The 22151-nt window shown below is 42.9% G+C and overlaps 1 protein-coding gene across 1 annotated transcript in view; it reads left to right on the top strand.

The window, feature by feature from the left end:
• The window catches only part of LOC147048666 (receptor-type tyrosine-protein phosphatase gamma-like), a 66135-nt gene that overhangs the window by 12069 nt on the left and 31915 nt on the right, over positions 1-22151 (top strand). The window contains exon 2 of the mRNA XM_085923075.1: positions 7294-7404. Within this exon, the coding sequence (XP_085779201.1) occupies positions 7294-7404 (111 nt within the window). The remainder of the gene's footprint in view (positions 1-7293; positions 7405-22151) is intronic.

Raw genomic sequence — 22151 nt, 5'->3', positions numbered from 1 at the left:
ATACTCCTTCAGTCTCCATCTTTGCCTTTTGTCCTGCTTTCATCTTGCCGCACTGCTGTTCTCCAACTCATCCGTTACCTGCGTCATAACTATCAAGTATCATGTGATGTGTGATCAATACCTACAACTGATGTCAAGCATGCACAATTTATTTCATTTGCTTGTGGTGGGTGTCTGCGACTAGCCACTGTATATCAATGATATAGAAATATCAAATGCAAATATGACCAGAACGGAGGAGGCAAGGACTAGTCAAAGTCACCACAGTGAAGACAGCAGGCCAGCACTTGGATGAGTAATAGTCCGATTGTGTGTCATTAGGGGGAACGTGCATCCGCAATTGTTTTCGCCTGCTAATGGCGTGGCTGCTTCGGCCGCCATCTCCAGTGGAGCAGTCAGCCAGATAGTAAATCAGTCTCTTGGTTACGGGCTGCCGCTGCCGTTGCAGCAGTTAGAGCTGTTGGACCTTCCCCAATGACTAATGACAAAACTAATAGGTCAATTAGTGTATGGGGAGCGTTGGGATGATGACTGCATCACATAGAGACACATACAACATAGAGGCCTGCACAGCCAAGGGAAATAAATGTTCAGGTCAGATTTGAAGCAAAACTGCCATTGCTAAAATAACAGCACCTCTATCAAATGACACTGATGGAATATTTTAGTGCCAAACATCTGAGGTTTTTTTTCTTTTATCCAAGTCACCAACTTGAAGGACTTGACATATAGGAGTGTAAAGATCACAAGGGTACACATTATGTCCAAATTTCCTCTCACATCCTTTTGTACCACGTTGGAGCAGAAAAGACACATTTGCCCAAGGAAATCTCATCTCAGGTCTGAGGTAGCCATCCAATCCAATCTCCATCATGGGAATGCACCACTGTGTCCTCATCCAAGGGTACCTAACCCTCAAATTGTGGAACACCTGGAAATAGAATTCTGGGTGGATTCTATGAAGAGAAAGAAGGTATGGCGTGTGCTGCCCAGATAGGAGCCATTTCTTGGAGAGTTAACTTGAAGCAATTTTCTCTCTCGTCTTATCTGCATTCTCTGTCTATGACACATACGCTGGGGAATGACCCAGCTACGTAAAATCATCATGTACGTATGTTCACGATAACTGAGAAAGGTTCAGCCCGTATCTTTTGCTCAAATTTCCTGGATGTGACTATTTCATATGCAAAGGTTTCATCCTGGACTTGAATTTTAAATGGGCTGTGCATATAATTGCCGACGTGTTTTTCTTCGATGCCATACAAATGAAAAGATTTGATTACCGTATGGTGGTCCTGTACAAAAAGAGACTAAGTGGGGAACAAATTCCAGACCAAAATGTACTCAGTAGGCAGAAAACTGTGTTTTGTTTGTGGAATATGAATGAAACAAAAAAAAAAAAAAAAGAAAAAAAAAATCCACCTGTTTTGTCCATCTCAGGTATCGATCATTTTACAACTTGCTGTCGACTGAAAATAACATCGCAGTTGCCAGGTCTTAGGTCACAACTAATCACGGCTGGTCACTTTTCTAAAGCTGACCATCATCTGACCTTTGCTGGAAAGAGGAGACTGTGTGTCATCTTAAACTCCCTCGAGCTGTCGCAGGATGAAGAGGAGAAGTATGTATGTTTTCAACTTCCAGCTGTTGGGCCCCCTCTTGAGACATTCTCCTGGTAGCAGAGAAACTTAGCTCTGGAGCTTGGCTCTGGAGCTTGGCTCCGTCTGATGGCAGTAGCCGTCGGGATCCGTGCGCCTGATCGATCACTATCAGGGCTTGCGAAACGTCAACTCCCGAGAGTTAACGAATCAATGTTTCAGGATGGTATTCACTTGTCAGAGCGTTGACAGCTTGCGGCCCTGGTGGTTGGCAACCTGTTCTTCGTTTGTGCCCACTTTTTCAAGCGATTCTGACCGGGACTTCTCCAAGTGTCGTATCGAACCCGTCAAACCTTCTGTTGACGTTATCTGAAGCTTTTCCCCACGTCAGTGGTGCATTTTCCATAGCTGTGCAAATGAACTCTGTCCAATGCTATCACTAGCGTCAGCGATGCAAGCACTCATGGGAGGCGGAGTCAATCGAGGTGACACTCTTTCTCTTGACAATGAATTTGGAAACCACGCTTTCAGATATTCTTCGTCTGGTGTATTTTGCTTAGCATTCCCAGCTCGACTCAATTTTTGTCCTTCTCTGCTGATAAAAATCAATCATTTTGAGGATGTACTTACAGGCCAGATGTCTTGGCTGTATAAATGTATAGAGGAATCAATAGGGAGTCCATATTGCACACTCCTCTCTCCACTCCAATCAGAGTTGGCTTTTTCTCCTTCATCCCAGCGAGGCAGCTGCGCTCACTTACTTCCGTCATCCCATCTTGCCTTGGCCGTTGGTTGTCCGTACTTCCAGCTCAACCTTATTTCATATGCTTATTGTCATTTGAAGTCCTGCTGACGGAAGGAAGGAAGGGCTGTAAGAAGCTGAAGTCTGTCATGTTCAGATTAAGATCAGGGGATGTCGTTAATATTTGTCAAGCTTTTTCAGACCTCTCTATGATAAAGGGCTTTATAAATAAACTTGACGTGTTGGATCAATTTTTGGCATAAGTGAAACTCGATGAAAAATGGGGAGTTGATTCAAAAAAAAAAAAAGAAGGAAAGCACTAATGTACAAACCAACAGCCAGACACTTAGAGGAGGTATGTGAAATGACCATGCCACAAGTTTTCCTTCAAGGGGGTCCCGTAGGACTGTGTACTAACCACGCAAAAAAAAAAAAAAAAGTAATAAATGGGTCCATTTTGAAAAATAACGGCAACTAGTTTTGGAAGACCAGATTATCCCGCAAAATGGATCGGACTCGAAAGTCACAAAGTATGTATAGATATGTGCTGAGTTTGAGAAGTAGCATGCAAGATTCCTGCGGGCAAGCCTGTGCATATTGATTCCCTCTCAACTTCCGAGTAAGAACAGACTCCATTAGAAAATAACAATTGGCTGCTTCAATAATCGAGCTGCACCACTAACGGGAACGCTTTATTGGAATGTGCTATTAAGAGTTGTTTGTTTGTGAGATCTGATGTTGAGGTAGGGTTGGCTAGATTTCATTTCTGTCATGGACCGAAATAGACACGACGCAATCGTCTAGTATTTATTATAAGAAATAAAAACGCCATGTCAAGGAAGGATGTATTCCTTCATTTAGTTACTGTCATTGATGAGGTGAAATGCTTCCTGAAATGCAGTCGACATTTTGTGAAGGAAAAGCGCAGAGGAGAGGCGTGGCCTCAATCTCCTGCAAAGAAATACTTTGGAAGGCATCTCCAGACATTTCAAGACACTCGATTGTCTATGAAGCTTTCTATGAGACTCAGCAAGAAGACACTTGCACTCTTGGTAATCAATATGGAGTAATAAAGATAACTGAGCAAGACGCCAGAATCGACTCGCTCGTAAGCCAAGCACCCAGAGCCATTCGATACGCCTCCCCATCGCGTAAAGCTTTCATTGCATTGAGTCCCTGGGAATCATATTAGAGACTTCTCTTTGTTTATACTACATACTTAAGAATGGTCACATTTGTGAAATTCATGAAGTGAATTACATGATGCGTGCGTAACACAGACTGAGTGAATGTTGAGGATTAAAGTGTGTGATGGGATAGTATTTTCCCTTCCTTCATGAACACTTTGATTACTTTATTGCAGATGTTTAATTTTCCATTAAACCTTTTCACACAAACTGTATGTGGTCTGTCAATCAATCAACCAACCAATCAACCAACCAATCAATCAATCAATCAATCAATCAATCAATCAATCAATCAATCAATCAATCAATCAATCAATCAATCAATCAATCAATCAATCAATCAATCAATCTTTTTTTTTTACCTCCAAAGCAGTTCAATGTGTTCTTCACTCTCTTCAACCTTTTGGCTTCTCTGGCTAACACCTCAGGCCTTAAATGTTTGCCCAAAAGGTTGAAGGTACGTAGGTAGGATGTCCCAAAAGTTGGGGGGATTCTTTTTTCCGTCCTACACTGTTCACGATGATAGTAGTCTCTTCGGGATATTGACGTGATAAGAGCTGACCTTCATCAAGGTCGCCACCGAAAAGTGAGCATTTTTGCTGACATTTTCCAGGACTTGACGCCATTGAGTGAAAAACCTGCAGGACAATCATGCATAAGTGAAAAGGGAAATGTCACATGGTGGATGATTGGGAGAAATGGACCATTTCAAAAAGTGCATGACAGAGCAGCAGATGTTTTGTGTCTAGCGATTGTACAGACCGACATCTGTGATGGCTTCTTTCATATTCACTGACCTTCAAGCCTACTTAGAGGAGAGAGAAACCACAAAGATTAGGTCTCATTCCGCTTTCCTTTCTTCGAACATTCACAAGATGATCTTGGAATTTTTTTCCATTTCATTTTTCATGGGAACAAATCACTTTTGCCAAATAAAAACGTTCCCTGTTTATTGTCGATGGCGCATGTCACTGCACACATACCGGATCGTATTTTCCGCACTTAAAAGCCTTTAATTTTCTCCCCCAAAAAGATAGCATGTAAACACATCCAGAAATGTCTTAAAAATTCAACCATCCATCCATAGTTTTTTTGTTTTATTTTGTTACTGGGCAAGCATGTGAAAAGCAATGTGGATGAAGGTGGGGACATGACAGCTTTCACTGTGATGGGAAAACAGACGTGCGTATTAACAGCTCCTGTCTTGTGTCCTACAGGAGGTGTCAGTTTCATGCCATTGTTTGTAGTCCCTTGGCAGCATGACCTTGTCTCACTGAGCACAAGCTATTAATTAACCAAGCATGTGTGTGTTCATGGGGGGGGACGGGGGGCGGAGCCTGTGAGTGGCATCTTTTTGCAGCCAGCCCGCCAGCCAGCCTGTCCATATGCAATCAATGTGCTAGAGGAAGGTGAGGATGAAGGGCAAATAAGGCACAAGGTGTTGTCATAGCTAACTCTGAGGGTATTTTAAGTCGCTTTTTAAACTTGTGTTGCAGGCATTTTTCTTGCCTGTGTTTTTTAGCCTCCCCTGCATGCATTTGACGCCAAGAGTTTCTGCATCAGAGATGATGACCTTCGCTGTTGGCTTCATAGAATGTGTGTGCGTGTGTGTATGCGACTTTGCCTACCCTTGGCTGATGCTCCAGAAAACATGAAGTCATACTGGGTGTAGTGATCTCTCTGCATTGCTGTGATGGACAGCCAGTGAAGCACAAAGGACCAACTAACATCCTCACTGGCCGAAAAACATTGTTCTCACACAAAATCCCCCCTCAAACAGTTACTGCTCTATTCTTATAAGAATAAGGGCACTCGGGGCATGTTCACAAGCCGTCACCAGTCCACCTTGTAGATTAAAACACCAGCGAATTAATTGATGAATTCAAAAACAAAGCCCAGTCAGCATTTGAAGACGAGTCACAATGACATCTGACCCGAAAAGTCCAAAGGTGAAAAGGTGCTCCTTTTCACTTTTAACAGTGCTTCTTTGAGAAAAAGCGTCAGCGGAATCATATTGTTTCTCAAAGTCAAAGTCCGCTTTATTGTCAATTTCTCCACATGCCAGGCACACAAAGAGATCGAAATTACGTTCCCCACCGTCCCACGGTGACTAGACAGTACACAACACTCGCACCAAGTAGCACAAAGAGTAAAAACGAACAGACAAGAGCAACGAAGAAGTAATAAGTGCCCGGTCCGCTCGACAGCACGCCAGCCGCTCCAGTAGCACAGCAGAGTCCGGTGTCCAGCGACCGGACAGTCGCCAGAAGAATGGAAGGCACGGCCGGGCGAGTTGGGCACGCCGCTAGCCTGGCCCGGACGCCTCCGCGCTTCCCCCTCTTCTGCCTCCTCGCACACCGCTTCCGACGCTGCTGGTCCGGGGAAGGAGTAGCAGACGAGTCCAGCGATGATGCAGGCATTGTAGTCCCAGTGACTTTAATGTCCCCGCATCAAAGTCCGAAACGCCGCAAAACTCGCTTTCGCCGACGTCGAGCAGAACCTGCCTGCCGTACTCGTAGCGCTACGTGGTGCGATCAGACAAACACATAAAACTGTCTGACAAACACTCATTAAATGAACAAAAACACCGATCGGCAGGGACGGAGAGAGGCCGCTGCGTGTGCACGCGCCGCCATCTTGTTGCTTGTTTCTATTCTTTACATTGTGCTGACAATTTCATGTGCAGCATTTTCCTTGGCTACTGCTTTCCTTATGGTGGCTATGTCCATCTGCAACCATATGCTTGTCATACATTTTGTTCTTGGCAGTGTGATTATTTTCCAATTAAAGCTCAGTTCTCTCTCCATTTTCCCAATTATCCCAAAAGTAGCTCCCAGCGCCAATTTCTGTTTCAGCTTCCAGTCAGCCGCAAGCATGCGCATTTACATTTTAGTCGATGCTGCCTGTGATTCTTGTTCCCTCCCCGGCCGGGTTGATCCCCTTTTGCGGCGGTATCGACGGTACCGGCTTAGCAGCTGTCCCTGCTGGACCGAGTCCATCGGCTAATGTCGCCCCAACTGGCGTGGTTCACACCTCAGGCTCAGCGCTGAATAACTCACCGGCAGCAATACCTCCAGCTGGAGCGGCTCCATCGACAAACGTGGCACCGACGGCTCCCACTTTGGCTTAAACACAGAATGACTGGCCAGCAGCAATATTTCCAGATGGACCCACTCCAATAACATGGCGCTTTGTACCTCGGACTCCTCATCGATTCCATATTTCTCATCAATGTCCGCCATACTTTACATGGACAGTTTATCAAGACGTTGTCGGAGCGCAAACCACACATGAAGTCAAAGTGATTGACAGGATAGTCTCAGGGCACAAATTTGGGGAAGGCTCCAGATAAAAATCTTCCAGAAGGACAAGCACACCACCAGTTTGGCTTGTATGGTTGAGGGGCCAGATGGAAAACATTCCTTAGTGCGACACATGGCACCTGAACCAGGAAGATTTTGATGAACACAAAGGTTGAACTCTTTGGCGGAATTGCCAGCTGTCATCACTCATCACCTGATCAAAACCATCCCTCGAGTGGAGCATGACCATGAAGTGGGAATACGGGTTAGGGTTACCCAACGTCCGACACAACAACAACGCAACCCAGACTTGAATCCTGTGGTCTGAAAAGCAATTTAGAGACTCATATCTCTCCACCAACTCTGCATTTCTGTTGCGATCAACAGTTGCTGTTTTCGTACGATGTTGTCTTCTGACATGAAATTGCTAACCTTGGTGTCGCTGTTGTTCTTCTGTCCCGCAGTGCTGACAGGAAACCAAGCTAAGTCCTGCGCCCCTGTCCAAGACCTCCGTACAGCCTCTGAGACGCGACTGCGGAGAGCCGCCACCGAAGAGACCTATTGGGCCTACTCAGGTTTGTCTTTATGCTTTGTTAGCCTCTCCAACGGGCAAAGGCTGACCCGACCAAACACCTTTCAGATGATCTACGAAAAAATGAGCAAGGTTCTCTTCTCCGTCCGTCCAATCCATCCATCCATCCATCCATCCATCCATCCATCCATCCATCCATCCATCCAACTTTTACCTATTTTTGCGGTTAGATGGGTGGAGTTTGCTTTGAAAAAGTCTCTTTGGGAAATTCTGCAATGATGTTTTAAAGAGGCAAGTGAGGTGTGGGTCCTTTTCCCCGGAAGCCATTCTTATTATTGAACTTGCAACAATGGTAATGATGCGTGATCATTAGCAATTACAATTTTATGGCTGGATAAAAGCGTCAAGTAAAAGAGCAATATAACAAGCAATTGGCTTCAGTGAATAAAAGGCAAAATAAATCATATGGCCCAATGATAAGGTTGAAAAACATCACAAATGATTGTTGAGGTTTTCTCATGCATCTGATGATGAACTCCACCATCCAAGGACAGTGAGGACAGACGGGTGTTTTTTCGTCTGGTGTCTTTCCTACTTGTGTGTCCTTGCATTAGTGTGTGTGTGCGCATCTTGATTGAAAGAATGCCACCAAAGCAATTGAGACCTCCGTGCCATGTCTATGGGGTGATGCATTATACCACTACTCTCTATGATTGTGTCAGTAGCCGCGTGTCTAATGCAGGATCAAACCTATACACTCTGTGGGGAAAATGGATCGATTTATCTGTCGCCCTCCCTCGCCGCCATAATATTTCCACACCTTTCAAGACGTCCTTGAGGATCAATGTGTCGACTAAGAGGACAATATCAATCACTTGATGAAAATAAGAGTCTGCTTTGTTTCAACCCTAAGGCTCTTTCACACCACACTTGGTACACTTGGGCTTTCTGGCGCAACTTAAAAATCCATATGGTTGTGCTTTGGCATTTTCCACCGTCCAAACCAATGGAAAAAGGCACCAAGCTACTTTCTGTTTGGTCCCTTAGTAACCAGTGCTAAATACAGCTAAGCTTGCTGCCGTCATCCCTCCTGAGCCCTTTCCTCTGGTGGGCGTTGTGCAAACCCAGTCAAGTGTGTAAACGCCGCACCTCAACTTGCAGCAGATTTTTCAAGTAAAAACGAGGCGTGGTCGGATCAGAGTTTTTGCACATTCTGAACATCCGCGAGTGATCCTTTTTTTTTTTTTTTTTTTTTTTTTTTTTTTTCCTTCAATTCGATCGTAAAGGTATAATACAGTACAATGTGCCTGCCGTATCTTCTTCAAATACGTAGAAAGTTATCGGCTGTGTAAAGTCATTCTTCCCTCCCCGCTAATAAACTAATTGGCACCACTGCGCAATGAAACACAAGGTGGGAACTTGGAGAGAAAACGGTGTCAGGGGGGTTGACACCAATGAGACAAAGTGACGACTAGAAAGGGTGAAGACACTTCAGACACATGCGGATCTTTTAATTGATTGTGCGACCATAATAGAATTGCAACTTTTCAGGAGAGACCTCGAGTAGAATCATACTTGCAATGTTGGCGTATGCATACTAGGGGGTTGACTGGAAGTAAAAGTTATTTTGCTTTATGTAACTCTTCAAAAATCATTTTTCCCACGGCATAAAAATGCATTTTGATGATGTGTTTGATCATGTATTATTTTGATTTTGGTTTCCATTAGCCATCAGATCAGCATGGGTAGTGTCTATTTTAGCACCATGTAAATGCAGCAACGATACAAGTAACGGAATAAGAATAATGTAAAGAGCTATTTGAAATGTAAACTGACTGAGGTGTGAGGACAATGAATCTGTTGTTGGTCAAGAGGAGAAAAATGGAAATAGACCGAAGGGCATTTATTGGCCCCTCAAACAGCTCTGTAGCTCTTCTCACGGCCTAGCTGTTCCCGAGCGCCCATTCTGCATGCAGCTGTCACCACACTGGGTGCACACAGCACTAAAATAGGCTCTGCTCACATCTGCCACTGTAGCACTTGAGATAATTGTTCCATTTACTGTACAGCCAATAACCCCGTGCAGTAATTGAAGATGACTTTGTCGTGTTTGAGTAATAGCTTCATTCCATGCTGTGATCCCGGACGGAAAGGTTAAATACAAAGCGGGAAGTGGTGAAAAATAGGTAGAAAGGTGAGGTTAGTAGGTGTTCCTTTTATTTGCTGGTCTTTGGGAAATGTCCTCTCACACACTCTTTTATGTATGTATATACAGTATGTATAGGATATGAAGCTTCAAATTTGCTTCATGAACCGGTTATATTTTCTTCTGTATTTTTCTCGACGCCATGGTAGTTCTGGTGTATTCTTCGTCTTCCTGTACGTAACTGCTGCCATTGGAAAGCGTGCTAAATACACAAACAGACCACATCTTACAGTGATGCTTTCAAATCATTAGCTAATGAAGCAATGGAAATCAATCACTAAACAAAAGATAAATCCTTCAGTCATCTGAAAATGACGAAAAATACTTTGGAACAGGTGGAAGGTGCAGGAAGTACGTATTTCTGTTACTGATTGTGGTTTATTTGGAGCAAGCGACATGTGCTGCAGGACCATTCTTTATTCCTAATCCCCTGATAATTTGCCAGCACCACACACATTGATAGAGTAGAGGCACTGTGTGGGCACTTAATCAAGTTTCCCTGGCGGAGCCGCATTTTGCATGTCAGGCGGAGAACGTACACTATACATAGCTGTGTGTGTATTATGTGATGCTCGCCGGCTTGTGAATTCATATTCCACAGAGTCGGTTTTGAATGTAATAGGGACTTAGCTGCCTGGTCTTATTTCAAACGTGTACCATTGCGCATCACTCACAAATGTGTATTTGCCCATTTTTTGCTCTTTGACTACATCCCAAGTCTCATCAATCCTCGTGTGGAATCTACGCGTGTGGCCCACGAGCTGGGCAAGGACGTGGTGCCTCATTTATCTTTTGTTGACGCTGAGTGTGATTTCCTCTGCTTAGGGGAAGCCGTGTCCCTGCCTATTAATTATGCCTGAAATATTAAACAGACACCGTCAAACATGAATTATAAATTCATTTGCCCCATATTGTCATGGCTAAAGATTTCCGAGACCTGTCGTACATCTTCTGACAGCGGTCTGACAATATTTTGTAGTTGTGATGTCCCTGGAAATCAACTTGCTGTGTATCTTCTTGTGTTTTTGTTCTCAACTTTCACATCCTTCTTTTATTATTTAGACAATTTGACATTGCTTTGAATTAAAAAAAAAAATATATATAAAATGAATACCTGAGATTTTTTTTTTTTTTTACTGACTATTTAGTTGCTTTTACTGAAGTCATTATTTGGAGGACTTTTTCCAACTTTAAATCGAGTGATATTATTACTAGAGTCCTCTTACAGTCAACTTATTTGAGTATGATATTAATATAATAAAGTTGAATATTGTCTTTTTCCTCTTCATTTCCTTTTCCCCTTCTCGAAATAAAAAGATTCCCGTGTTGCATACGGTCGTCCTACTGGCAAGCTGAATGAGGTCAATGAGTGATATGCTTTTTGCCATTTTCCTTTTTCAGTCGACATCCTAAGCAAAGCCATCAGTTCTGTCTGTGCCGGCCGGTTACCATGGCGCCGTCAAGCAACTCATTTGTCTTTCTTTGTCATTGCCCCCAACAATACAAAGAACACATTCAGTCATCCACTCGCCCGCCATCCCAAACAAACACGCGCGCACGCACGCACGCGCGCGCGCACGCACGCTCGCACGCACGCACACAAACACACACTTACACGCACACACACACACACACACTGCAATCACCTTTTAATTCCCCCTGATGTATTACTCTGGCAGGAAGCAATTTTAGTGGCCCGAATTGGGCCTTAAATCACCAAATCAGCTCCTTCCACCGATCCAGCCATCTATCACACGACCGTCTTTGCTAAACACACGCATCAATAAAACAGCTATGTAAATAAATACGTAAAAGCTATGACACGAGGATAAATATTGTATCAAACACAGAGTGGAGGATTTGTTGTCGCACTGATAGATGACATCTGCGCTCCTGCCAGACTATGCCATTTGTTTTTGTTTTCTTCAGCCTTCCTGCCTCAGAAAAGAGTGTGTGAGTGTGAGTGTGTGTGTGCGTGTGTATGCGCGCGTGTGTGCGTGTGTCTGTGTGTGTGTGCACGTGTGTTTGTGTCTGTGTGCGCGGGTTTGTATAGTACGTTTGTAAACCAGTGGACCAGCAGACTCGGGTTTGATTCCCAAAAAAATGTGCATGACCACAGAACAAAAAAAGTCAATGAGCAGTCTACATTTCGAAGGAGGCACTGTGATGAGGACAATCCAAATCATGGATAGCTAATAATAATCGAAAGAATCGGTAAACCTTTCAATTCTTCGTTTTATTCTCATGTTGATAGATTGGATCTACTTTCTTAAAATTGGTATAAGCCTAAATGGATTCAATGACAGACAGACAATCTGCGACTTGGTGTCGATGACTCGCGAAGTCCCAAAATATTGTCCGATCCACTCGATTGCTGCTTTCGTGCCACAGCAGCCGGCCAGTCGTAGGTGCAGGAGATGCTAGGATTATTTCTTGAAATATAGAAGTCCTCCAGTGGGTGAGAACATCCATCATACTCAGCACTCTGACTCCCCCTTACTCCATAACCTCATTCTGTTCTCACAAATCTACCCATGCATGCTGTGGAATATTAGACAGCAGATTATTCTTGCTTGCGTATTACTTGCTTACTAATGAACTCAAGTCGTCTTTTCACTGAGCGTGTGTGTGGGTCTGTGTGTATGTATATATATATGTGTATATATATATATATATATATATATATATATATATATATATATATATATATATATATATATATATATATATATATATATATTTTTTTTTTTTTTTTTATTGCTATTTTATCTATTATATATACAGCATTTAGTTCTAGTAAATATGTTTCATATTTTAAAGTCATTTGAGTAATTCAGTAGTGTACAGCCCCATCCATCCATTCAGATCTAGATCTGCTTTCCAAGGACTGTCAGCAATGTTCTGATGAGACTCTGTGCTCCTTATCTCATTGGTCAAAGACTCATGAATTCCCCCTAGCTCCTACCCTCTGGTTATCTACCGCAAAGTGAATTACACAAGTGTCTATTGATTTGTGTCCTTATGCCAGCCATGTTTAGAGAGTAAAACCATTGCTTTTCTCCCTGACTGTTTTCCGTTGCGAGTCGAGGAAAGGCAGGGGGGGAGCTAATTGGCCCGAGACAAGATCACCTTGACTGCCTGGACTCAACAGCTGCAGGTTAGGGAGGAAGATAGAGAGAAAATATTTCAGGAGGAGATGAAAAAAGAAGGGATATTCTCATTGCTTAACTGGGTGTCTATTCAAGTGGAGCTATTAGCGGTGCCATGGCCTCGAGAAAATGTCCCATGTATGTATGTATAATCTACATCTTCTGGATATTTGTATTGCATTCAAGCGGCAGGGGAAGCCTGGGAAAGGTGCTGCTGCTGCTGCTGTAATTACCCGACACCTCTTTAGTAGAATGGGGCGTGTGCGTGCGTGCGTGCGTGCGTGTCCATTTGCTGAGTTTCATGCTTCATTACTGAGGGATGTTAAGGTAATATGACCCTTACATGTCCATTGAGGGAATTTATCTCTGCTTCGGGCACTAAAATGAGTCCCTTTATGTATAAGAGTTACTCCTTTCCTTTGACTCCACTGATGCTGAATATTTAAGGCCATTTTGGAAAGGAAAAACGCTTTTTCTTTAGTTTCTTGACCTTAACTCATTCAATGCCATTGACGGTTGAATGCGTGAAAGATACGTATCAACTGGGATAGCGGCGAATGAGTTAAGCAACGCTTATATCTTTGTTCTCTGATCACCTTACCGTGCGAGCGGCGTCCTTTGTCATTCCGACAATTGGACCTTTCCGGCCTGTGCTTTTCTTTGCTACGATTAAGGCCCGTACGGCTGCAAGTGTATCGAACTTGATACCGAGGGTTTAAAAGGGGGCATTCACTCCTCCATACTTCAGGGTACTTATCTTCAAGGGTCAATAAGGTGTCGGCTTGAATTATAGTTGCCGTCACTATCAACGGGGAAGGCTGAGTGACTCTAATTATGGCATGAGCACCACCATTAAATTTATTACATCTGAAACAGGAATGTCAGAGATACTCCCCAACGACCAGTCCCAATTACCTAATGGGCTTTTGAGAAATATAAGATCCTTTTGTCATTTTATATGCCTCCCTCCGTGGCGCCGTCTCGGTACAATGTGGGACAGAATATGCTAATGACTGTCAGTTTAAACGGAAATGGCTGAATTCATCAAAGTCCCGCCTCGTTGTATCTTGAGTGTCTTAGTGAAACAAAATGAACACACTTATTTCATCTTTTAATTTTCAACAACTTAAAGAATGCTCCATGTGTTTGGTTTTTATGATTGAAGAAAAAAAACAAAAAGTAAGACTTGGGTTAAATAAGCATATACTAGCTCAACTTTGCTATTCAACGGAAATTATGTGTTTATGCCAAAGCCATCCGAGGAAACGGATGCGCATTCATGCAGTCGGCATCAGTAACATTCATCATTTATTCAGTCCCTTCTTGGCATGTGTAAAGGCTAAATAGCTTTAAGCCAGTGGTTAATTATGCTCTTAATTAGTGGAGGAAAGGACAAGTAAATGAATGAAGTTTCATCAAGCGCTACACGTCCGCAGGGATTGCGGCTTCCTTATGTCATCTCATTAAGCATGACCACTGATACTCACTGATCTGGAGGCACCCAAACGTTGCCAGCGTGGAATGCATGCTTGAGAGGAGCGCTTGAATTCTCCAGTTGTCTGTGAAAGTTCCATCTTTCTCTGGGGGCTCCTCAAGAGCTGCTTACCAGACATGAGACCAGCGATGGACGTATTTAACGCATGTAATTCCTCCCTCAATTTGGTGGCTGGGAAAGCGACAAGCCATTTCCCCTCAATACGCTCGAAGAAATTCAGCTCCGACCAAATAAGGAGAGTGGAAAAGGCAAGGCAATCCGAGGGCATGAAGAATGTGAGTGACATTTTCGAAGACTGTAATCAAGAAGAGGCAGTTCCATGGAAACAGCTAAGAAATATTACGCAACTTTACAATTGAGCCATCGGATCCATCAGTGCCGCGGCACAGTGATAATGGACGCCCCATCTCAACGGCAAACGGCTCAATCCGTGTTATTTGACAAAATTTCAATGTACCATTGTTTTAGTTGAAGAGATACTGATACATTCACATTTTAGAATTTGTTGGAGGAACATCATGCTCCATTTAAAGACAACTGTGTGTGTGTGAGTGTGTGTGGAGTGGAGTGGAGTGGAGTGGGAGGGAGCGCGCGAGAGAGAGAGTGAGAGAGAGAGAGAGAGAGAGAGAGAGAGAGAGAGAGAGAGAGAGAGAGAGAGAGAGAGAGAGAGAGAGAGAGAGAGAGAGAGAGAGAGAGAGAGAGACTGATTTCCATTTTGGACTTTTATGAGGTAGGCAGAGGAATGCATCGATTTCATAAAGGGCACATGGGGTCTGCTTGCCGTTTAAACAGCCCAGTGTGGGATCAATGAAAGGGGGGGGGGGGGGGGATGAAAACATTGACATTTACTCTAGGTTGTGCCCCTGGGCACCAAGGACCCAGATGGTAGAAAGTCACACAGTTGCGGTCGCTTTTCTCGCATCATCAGCAGACAGGAACATTTCTCATCGATTTGTCTTCAGTATTTCATTTCATTACCAATGTAAACAACATTGCTGTTTGATATACATACAGTCTATTTGATTGCTGCGTCAATGTCCACATCTTGTTTTTTTGTTGTTTTTTTCCAGAAAGCATCCAAACTGACATTCAGGCCTATCATATCAATCAAGGCTTTGAAGCAGGCGCAATTGCTTGCCACTCTGTTTTAACAGCGGCTGCCTAAACGCTGCTGTGATCTGAATGAGGCCAGTTTCAAAGCCTCAAAAGCACATTTTAGTGCCAAGCAGTTGTGGATAAAATTACAATACGGGAAAATCATTGAAAGAAGATGGGGACATTGTGTCGAAAAGACAAATTCAGGGTCCACTTTGAAAATGAAACAGTCAAAGCGACTGGCAAGGAGAGGTTTGGCGCTCCACCTACCTAGCTACCGAGCGCCCACCCGCATTTGCGTGAGGCATGATTAATGGCCATTCGAATTGACTGTGACGGGACCAGGTGAAGCTCGTATGGTCGGTGCCAGAGGTTACAAAGTGCTCTCTGAAGACACTTTTCAAACAGCTGGCGAGCGCCATCCTGGGACTTACCCGTGTCCGCCGAGTCCGCCGTGTGTGTGGACATGCTTAAATGTGTGCCACCCAGCGGTGTATTCTTCTGGCTTAAACCTAACTCATTAACTGGGTTGGCTGTGAGTGAGTTAAAAGGGACATAGGAAAAAGAGACGTTTTAATCGCTTGAATACAACGTCAATTGCGGCCCGTCGTGGCTGAACCAGGTGTGAAATGAAACAACCAAGTTCATCTTAAATGAGCTGTCAATTTCTTACAATGTCTCTCTGAGTGAGCCATCCTTAGTTTTGTTGATTTTTTTATTTTTTTGTGTGCATATTATCGAAAATAATAGTGGGTCTTTAAATGACTGAACATTAAAAAGTCCACATTTTTTACAGCGCCCCTTTAAAGGATATCAATTTTTGTGTTGTACTTTTCCATACACAAGGTCAAAAATAACCCCAAGCACTACTTATAGGATTTAACCCTCAACACCTTTGATTTTTATCAACTCTGACCGTCAGGTATATATTGAATCTAATCGCAGCCAGCAGTTTGACCACCTTGAAGGTCATTTTTTACAACAACAAGCCACAGTACATATTTATACCTCATGATATATGTGCTGTTCATAAATCCAAACTTGTTTTCCCCATCCATTGTAGAAGCTAATGGAAGCAGCGGGAGCAAAAGACATGGCCAACATGAAATCATTCATTTGTTGACTACATCTTTTTGTAGCCCACTCTTGGAAAAGTGTAGGCATCTCAGGGTGAATGAAGATTTCATACTAGATACATACATATCTGATGACAAGCATGCAATCAATGGAAATGTACCAAGCAATGGTCATGCTTTGACTCTGATCATTTAGTCCATTCAAAAGCCAATTTGCTATTTTTGTCTTTCTCTGTGTGTCATAAAGTGAAAGCAGCTCTTGTATTTTCTCCATCCAACTTCTTCCTGTTCTATTCTGCTGTGCTGTGCTGTGCGTTGATTTCACTCCTTACTTGGCACGTGACTTCTCGCTCTTTCTTCATCATCTCATCCCATTTTTGTGAACATCTTCTTCCTCCTTTTGCACCTCCCGCTATGCTGAGACGTGTACATATTACTCTTAGTGAAGTCTCCCAAGCCCGGCTCCCCTCATTTGCTCTTCTAATGCAAATAATGATGCCAATTATATATGGCACAGCATGCGCTCATGTCTGCGTTTGAACGAGTGCATTCCGACGCCAACTGTGTCCTTGCACATTCGAGTTTGCACTCCGAAGCAAGAGATGAAAACATATTCAATAGTGACTGATGATTGTTAATGCGGGTGCTTGTTCCCTCCCACCTCTATCAGTGCCATTGTGTTGAGCATTATGATGTCATGTGTCATGGCACAAAGGAATTCTATTGCATTATTCATCAAATCCATTTGGTCAATGGAGTTTTGTTTGCTTTTTGTCATATACACACACACACACACACACACACACACACACACACACACACACACACACACACACACCATTTGCGCTTGTTCGTCGGGTGGTGCGCACATTGCAAAACTGAACTCATCTTGCTCATTCCAAGCACACAACAGCAACACAGCAATGAAATGGGTCCTCGTGCTCAAACTGTTCTTTTTCACCTGGAGTGCATGTTTATTTACATGCACACCGTCAGGAAGACTTTTACAAGTATTCAAATGGTCTCAAACTGTTTGAACAAAAATCGATGCTGACTATAAAACTGTTTGCAACAACGAAAACTACTTGGCAATGTCTAACAAACATTTTTGCAACGTTGAACAATCCATGAGAAAAACCACGTGCTAGGTGCTGTGCTGCACTCCTAAATAATGTTGGTCTGAAACGCTGCCTCATCTCCATTTGAGACAAGCCATCATTCTCCTCCATCTCACTAACCTATGAATCTTATGCAGCTTCAGACTCATGACGTCAAAACGTTTCCCTGCGATAACAAAGGCAGCTGGCCACGTGACTGGAAATGTGTTAGGCGTCAATTAAACACTTGCGCAAAGTTCAAATCCAATTTGCCATTTGATTTTGTTCTTATAAACGCATACGAATCATTTTGGTGGACTTAATATATTTGACGTCAATGGCACCGAACGAGTTAACAAGATCCATTTTGTTCTTCTGCGCTTCTAGTTCCTGTTTGTCGACACACCGGAAAAGCACTACAGCGCTCGCATGCTGATTACGACCGAAGGAACTTTGGAGAAGTTGTGTTTACAAAGACGAACAAATGGGCTGATATGATCCAGCCAGGTTGGTGGGCAACCCGTCGAAGCAGGAAGAAACGCCCCGAAGCACAATTCATCGTGATTCCATAGCCCACCTCCGCGTGTTTTCTCCAGACGAGCAACTTTTACCTTGAAAGCTTTTGGCTCTCACAGACGCATAAGCTGCCCACAGGGAACTTGCGTGATTCCCTCCCTGCTCTGCCAGAAGGATGTGTAAGTGAGTGCCGTGGCCGCGAACCACGGGCACCGAAGATCCCTGCAAAATCATTGCAGCGCTTCACATCGAATGCTTTGATATCACACTTCAGTCAGTATATGCGGCGCCCTCAGGGCTTGGACTGCATTTAGCCTCCGAGAGAACAGAGAGTCGCTTGGAACATTGCAATCTCTGCTTCAGGAGAAAGCAACATCATAACAATCAGTCATCTCAATGACATCTCTGACCAGTGACATTTTGATTGACTTATATGATGGCATGTTTCTTGGAATATCCACTTCCATCTAGTATCTTCATTGAAAAGGACAAGGCTAACTAGAAAAGACATATGAAGTGCATATGTTCTTTTCAGCCTGAAGATGACCCTGAAGATGTTAAGCGCTGTAGAAAAGGCTTGGAGTAGAGCAAAAATTTTCTTAAGGTGAAAGCTTAAGTGGAAAGCTTGCTTTGTGTGCAGAGCATTTGATTTTGGTGACGCTGGTGTGCTTTTCTCCCCCAAGTCGTGAGGTGGCAGCTTTCATATTTTACAAGGCTTGCCGTCTGGATTTTATTGATCTTGAGCGGGTTTAACAGAACGTCAACATTGACTCTAACTTGGACCAGGGAGAATTTACCTATCGTGCTTTGGCAAGACTGACCAAATGTAATTCCATATTTGTCTCTTGAAAAGGGAGCACACAGAGCTGCTGATCAAAAGTATACTTTCCTCCATGTGGATCCACACGGTGATGTTTACCGATTTGCACCACCTATTGGCCGTATTTGCCATTTGTACATGTCGCGCTGTAAAGTTGATGGAAAAGCTTGGCCACAGCATGAACCACTTGTAATTCATACGTAGTGTGATGGTTCTAATTTTGGTGCTGGTTGGTGAAATCTATTTCTCGTCTGGAGCTGCGTGCGGCCTCATCTAATGATGGGGACAGGTTTTCCATTGCGTTCGGAGATTGTATCAAAAAATAGGAAAAGCCGAGCCTCGAGAGAATGCGTTCAAACAATGCGTGCGCTTTAATAAGCTCGTATCCTGGAAGCTTTTGCTCTTTCAGCATCAGGGCTTCTTCATGTTCAAATCAATGTAACTCCATACTATGTCTTGCAGCCTTCTGCACGTTTTCACATTTTGCAGTGAACCGATGCAGGATATATTTGATTGGGAACTAAGTGTGGAAAGTCACCATGGATATTGTTTGACGTTTATGCAACAGATGTGTTATGGAGACCTCATGAGACGTGGTGTAAGATAACAGCGCAGCTGGTGACGTGGGAAACATCACCCTAGATATAGATCATAAACACCTCTATAACCCTCACCCAATGTGGCATGAATGCCATGCGAATCAGTTTAAAATCAGCAAAATGAGGAGAGATGGAAAAGCTGCACAAACATTTGGTGGATGTGATCTGCTCAGACAGTTTCAAATAATACAAATTAAAATATGAAAAAACCCACCTTGTCAGACTACAAAACAATAGATGGATACAATGATATTTGTGATATCCTATGTTTAGAAATAAAAAGCAATGTCTTCTTTTTGTAGGCTGTTTGACTTTTTGTCAAATGGCGCTATTGCGCCCCCAGGCATAATATCAACCCCGTTGGCCATATTTGAATTTTGCAACTGTGAGACAAAGTGATGATGATGGGTGATGATGCCGTGATATCTTTCCCAGTAGTTTGTCGAAGAAATCACAGTTGATGGACGAGCACATCTGCTATGCCACCGATAGTGCTGCTTCAATACATCCCTTTAGGACATTATGCAATGCACTTTCAGGCCTGGCTAACTGTTTGTATATTCATGCAAAGCTGAAAGAAGATTGCATTTTTAGTTGGATGAAAGCTTTTCCAGCCTTTTTAATGGGATCCTAAATTTGTATCAAATTTCAGACTTCCAACAGGATTTTTTTTTCAACTCTTTATTCGAGACCGCCCTACACTGTGAACTTGCGCTTGATCGAAGTGGATCTAGTTGGCAGAGACAGCGGCACCTTTGAAGCCTTTTGTTGTTGAATGTTGGTGATCAAAATGTCAGATCTCACTCAAGTGGGGACGGTCTCGTCTGCTGATGAGCCCCAGGGCCTGACAGGGAAATGAAATTGTCGGACAGGGTGCTCAGGGCCACGCGAGATCGACAGGAGTTTGCGCTCTCTGATCACGCAATCCTCTTTAGAAGCACTTTGACTTTAAAGTAAGGCACTTGATGAAAGCAACTGATCTCACAAGTGGCTCCTCCAAAAGTGTGTCACGGGAGTTTTTGGTTGCAATGCTGTTGACGAAACGGCTGGCTTCTGAAGTGGAGCTACGAGGACGCGAGCTTTAAATAAGAGATTCATTTTTAGACGCCCAAGTCAATACACACAAATGTTGTCAAGTGTGTAAAGGGTTGACGCAATGCTCTTGAAAACAAAAGTGGAGAGCCTGAAATTGCAAACAAAAAACAAATCATATTAATTGTGGCATCAAAAGATAAATCGATATTGATTTTCACATGAAACGGTAAGGCGCTAATAAAGAGGAAAAACATTTTGCAAAGCTTATTTACAAAGTCGACAGATCGTACGGGACTTGGAGGTGGGTGGGGGGGGGGTTGAAAGTGGAAATTAAAATTAAAAATGTTTAACAAGGCCATTAATGGCTGATACGCTCTAACTCATCAATAAACAACTCCAACCGACTTGGCTTCAGATTTTATTCATCATTCTGGTAGATAATTATATTGACTGGTTTATATTCAAGCCTTATGAAATAGACATGGTTGATTTATTTGTTTATTTCTTCTTTTGACCTTAAGGCAGCACTTAACTTCTCCAGTATGTCTGGCCACAAAGTAATTCTAGTATTTGTGATTATTTTCTTGTCTTTGGACTGACTGTAGCTCTGTTCATACTGCGCTGATGAAAACGGAGACAGATGCGATCTGGGTGGCTCGGTAGCAAGAAGAAGGGGGCTGGGTGGGTCCCTGGAACAGATCTCTAGGGCCCCCAAAGATAGAAGGCATGGAACCCTGTGCTGCTAATTTATGTAGACCCAGGTATGGAAAAAAAAAAAAAACAGCTCTCCATTGAACCCAATGGAGTTGCAGTCAGTGCGCTCAGATCTATCATCTGTGAGCGTGTGTGCCTTTGTGTGTTCTTCCAATGAATACAGTACATGTGGCTGGCTGGCTGGCTGGCTGGCTGGCTGGCTGGCTGGCTGGCTGGCTGGCTGGCTGGCTGGCTGGCTGGCTGGCTGGCTGGCTGGCTGGCTGGCTGGCTGGCTGGCTGGCTGGCTGGCTGGCTGGCTGGCTGGCTGGCTGGCTGGCTGGCAGCATATATATATATGTATATATATATATATATATATATATATATATATATATATATATATATATATATATATATATATATATATATATATATATATATATATATATATATATATATATATATGAAAACTTTTTTCATATATTAAATATATGAAATATATAAATATTTTTGCTTTTTTCTTAGCAAAAAGACTAAATCCATGCTCACCTCCCCGGTCACTTAACCTGTTTGGTGTTTTGTTGCAACACCTGAGCTATATATATATATATATATATATATATATATATATATATATATATATATATATATATATATATATATATATATATATATATATATATATATATATATATATATATATATATATATATATATATATATATATATGTATATTTGATTCCATGTTTATACGCTTCAGCCACTTCTGCATACTTCACAATGGCGAACATCTCTGTTGGGAGACTTTTCCACCAAGGGAGATGACATATTTACCAGGATGTAATAATATCCGCTCACCTGGTCATTCTCTGTATTTGCATTGTGTCAACGTGTCTTGTATTCAAGGCAAATGTTCTTCTTTTGTTTGGATATTGTTGGAATATTTCAGATCACAGTGTGTGAATTCAAAGCACAAGTTCACAGGTCTGAGGGCAAAAAATTCCTTCCA

Source organism: Syngnathus leptorhynchus, chromosome 11 (assembly GCF_054491065.1).
Source record: "Syngnathus leptorhynchus isolate UIUO chromosome 11, UIUO_Slep, whole genome shotgun sequence".
In the NCBI taxonomy this organism is placed as follows: Eukaryota; Metazoa; Chordata; class Actinopteri; order Syngnathiformes; family Syngnathidae; genus Syngnathus; species Syngnathus leptorhynchus.
The sequence above is the reverse complement of the archived record's forward strand: the minus strand, read 5'-3'. Positions and strand labels throughout refer to the sequence as shown.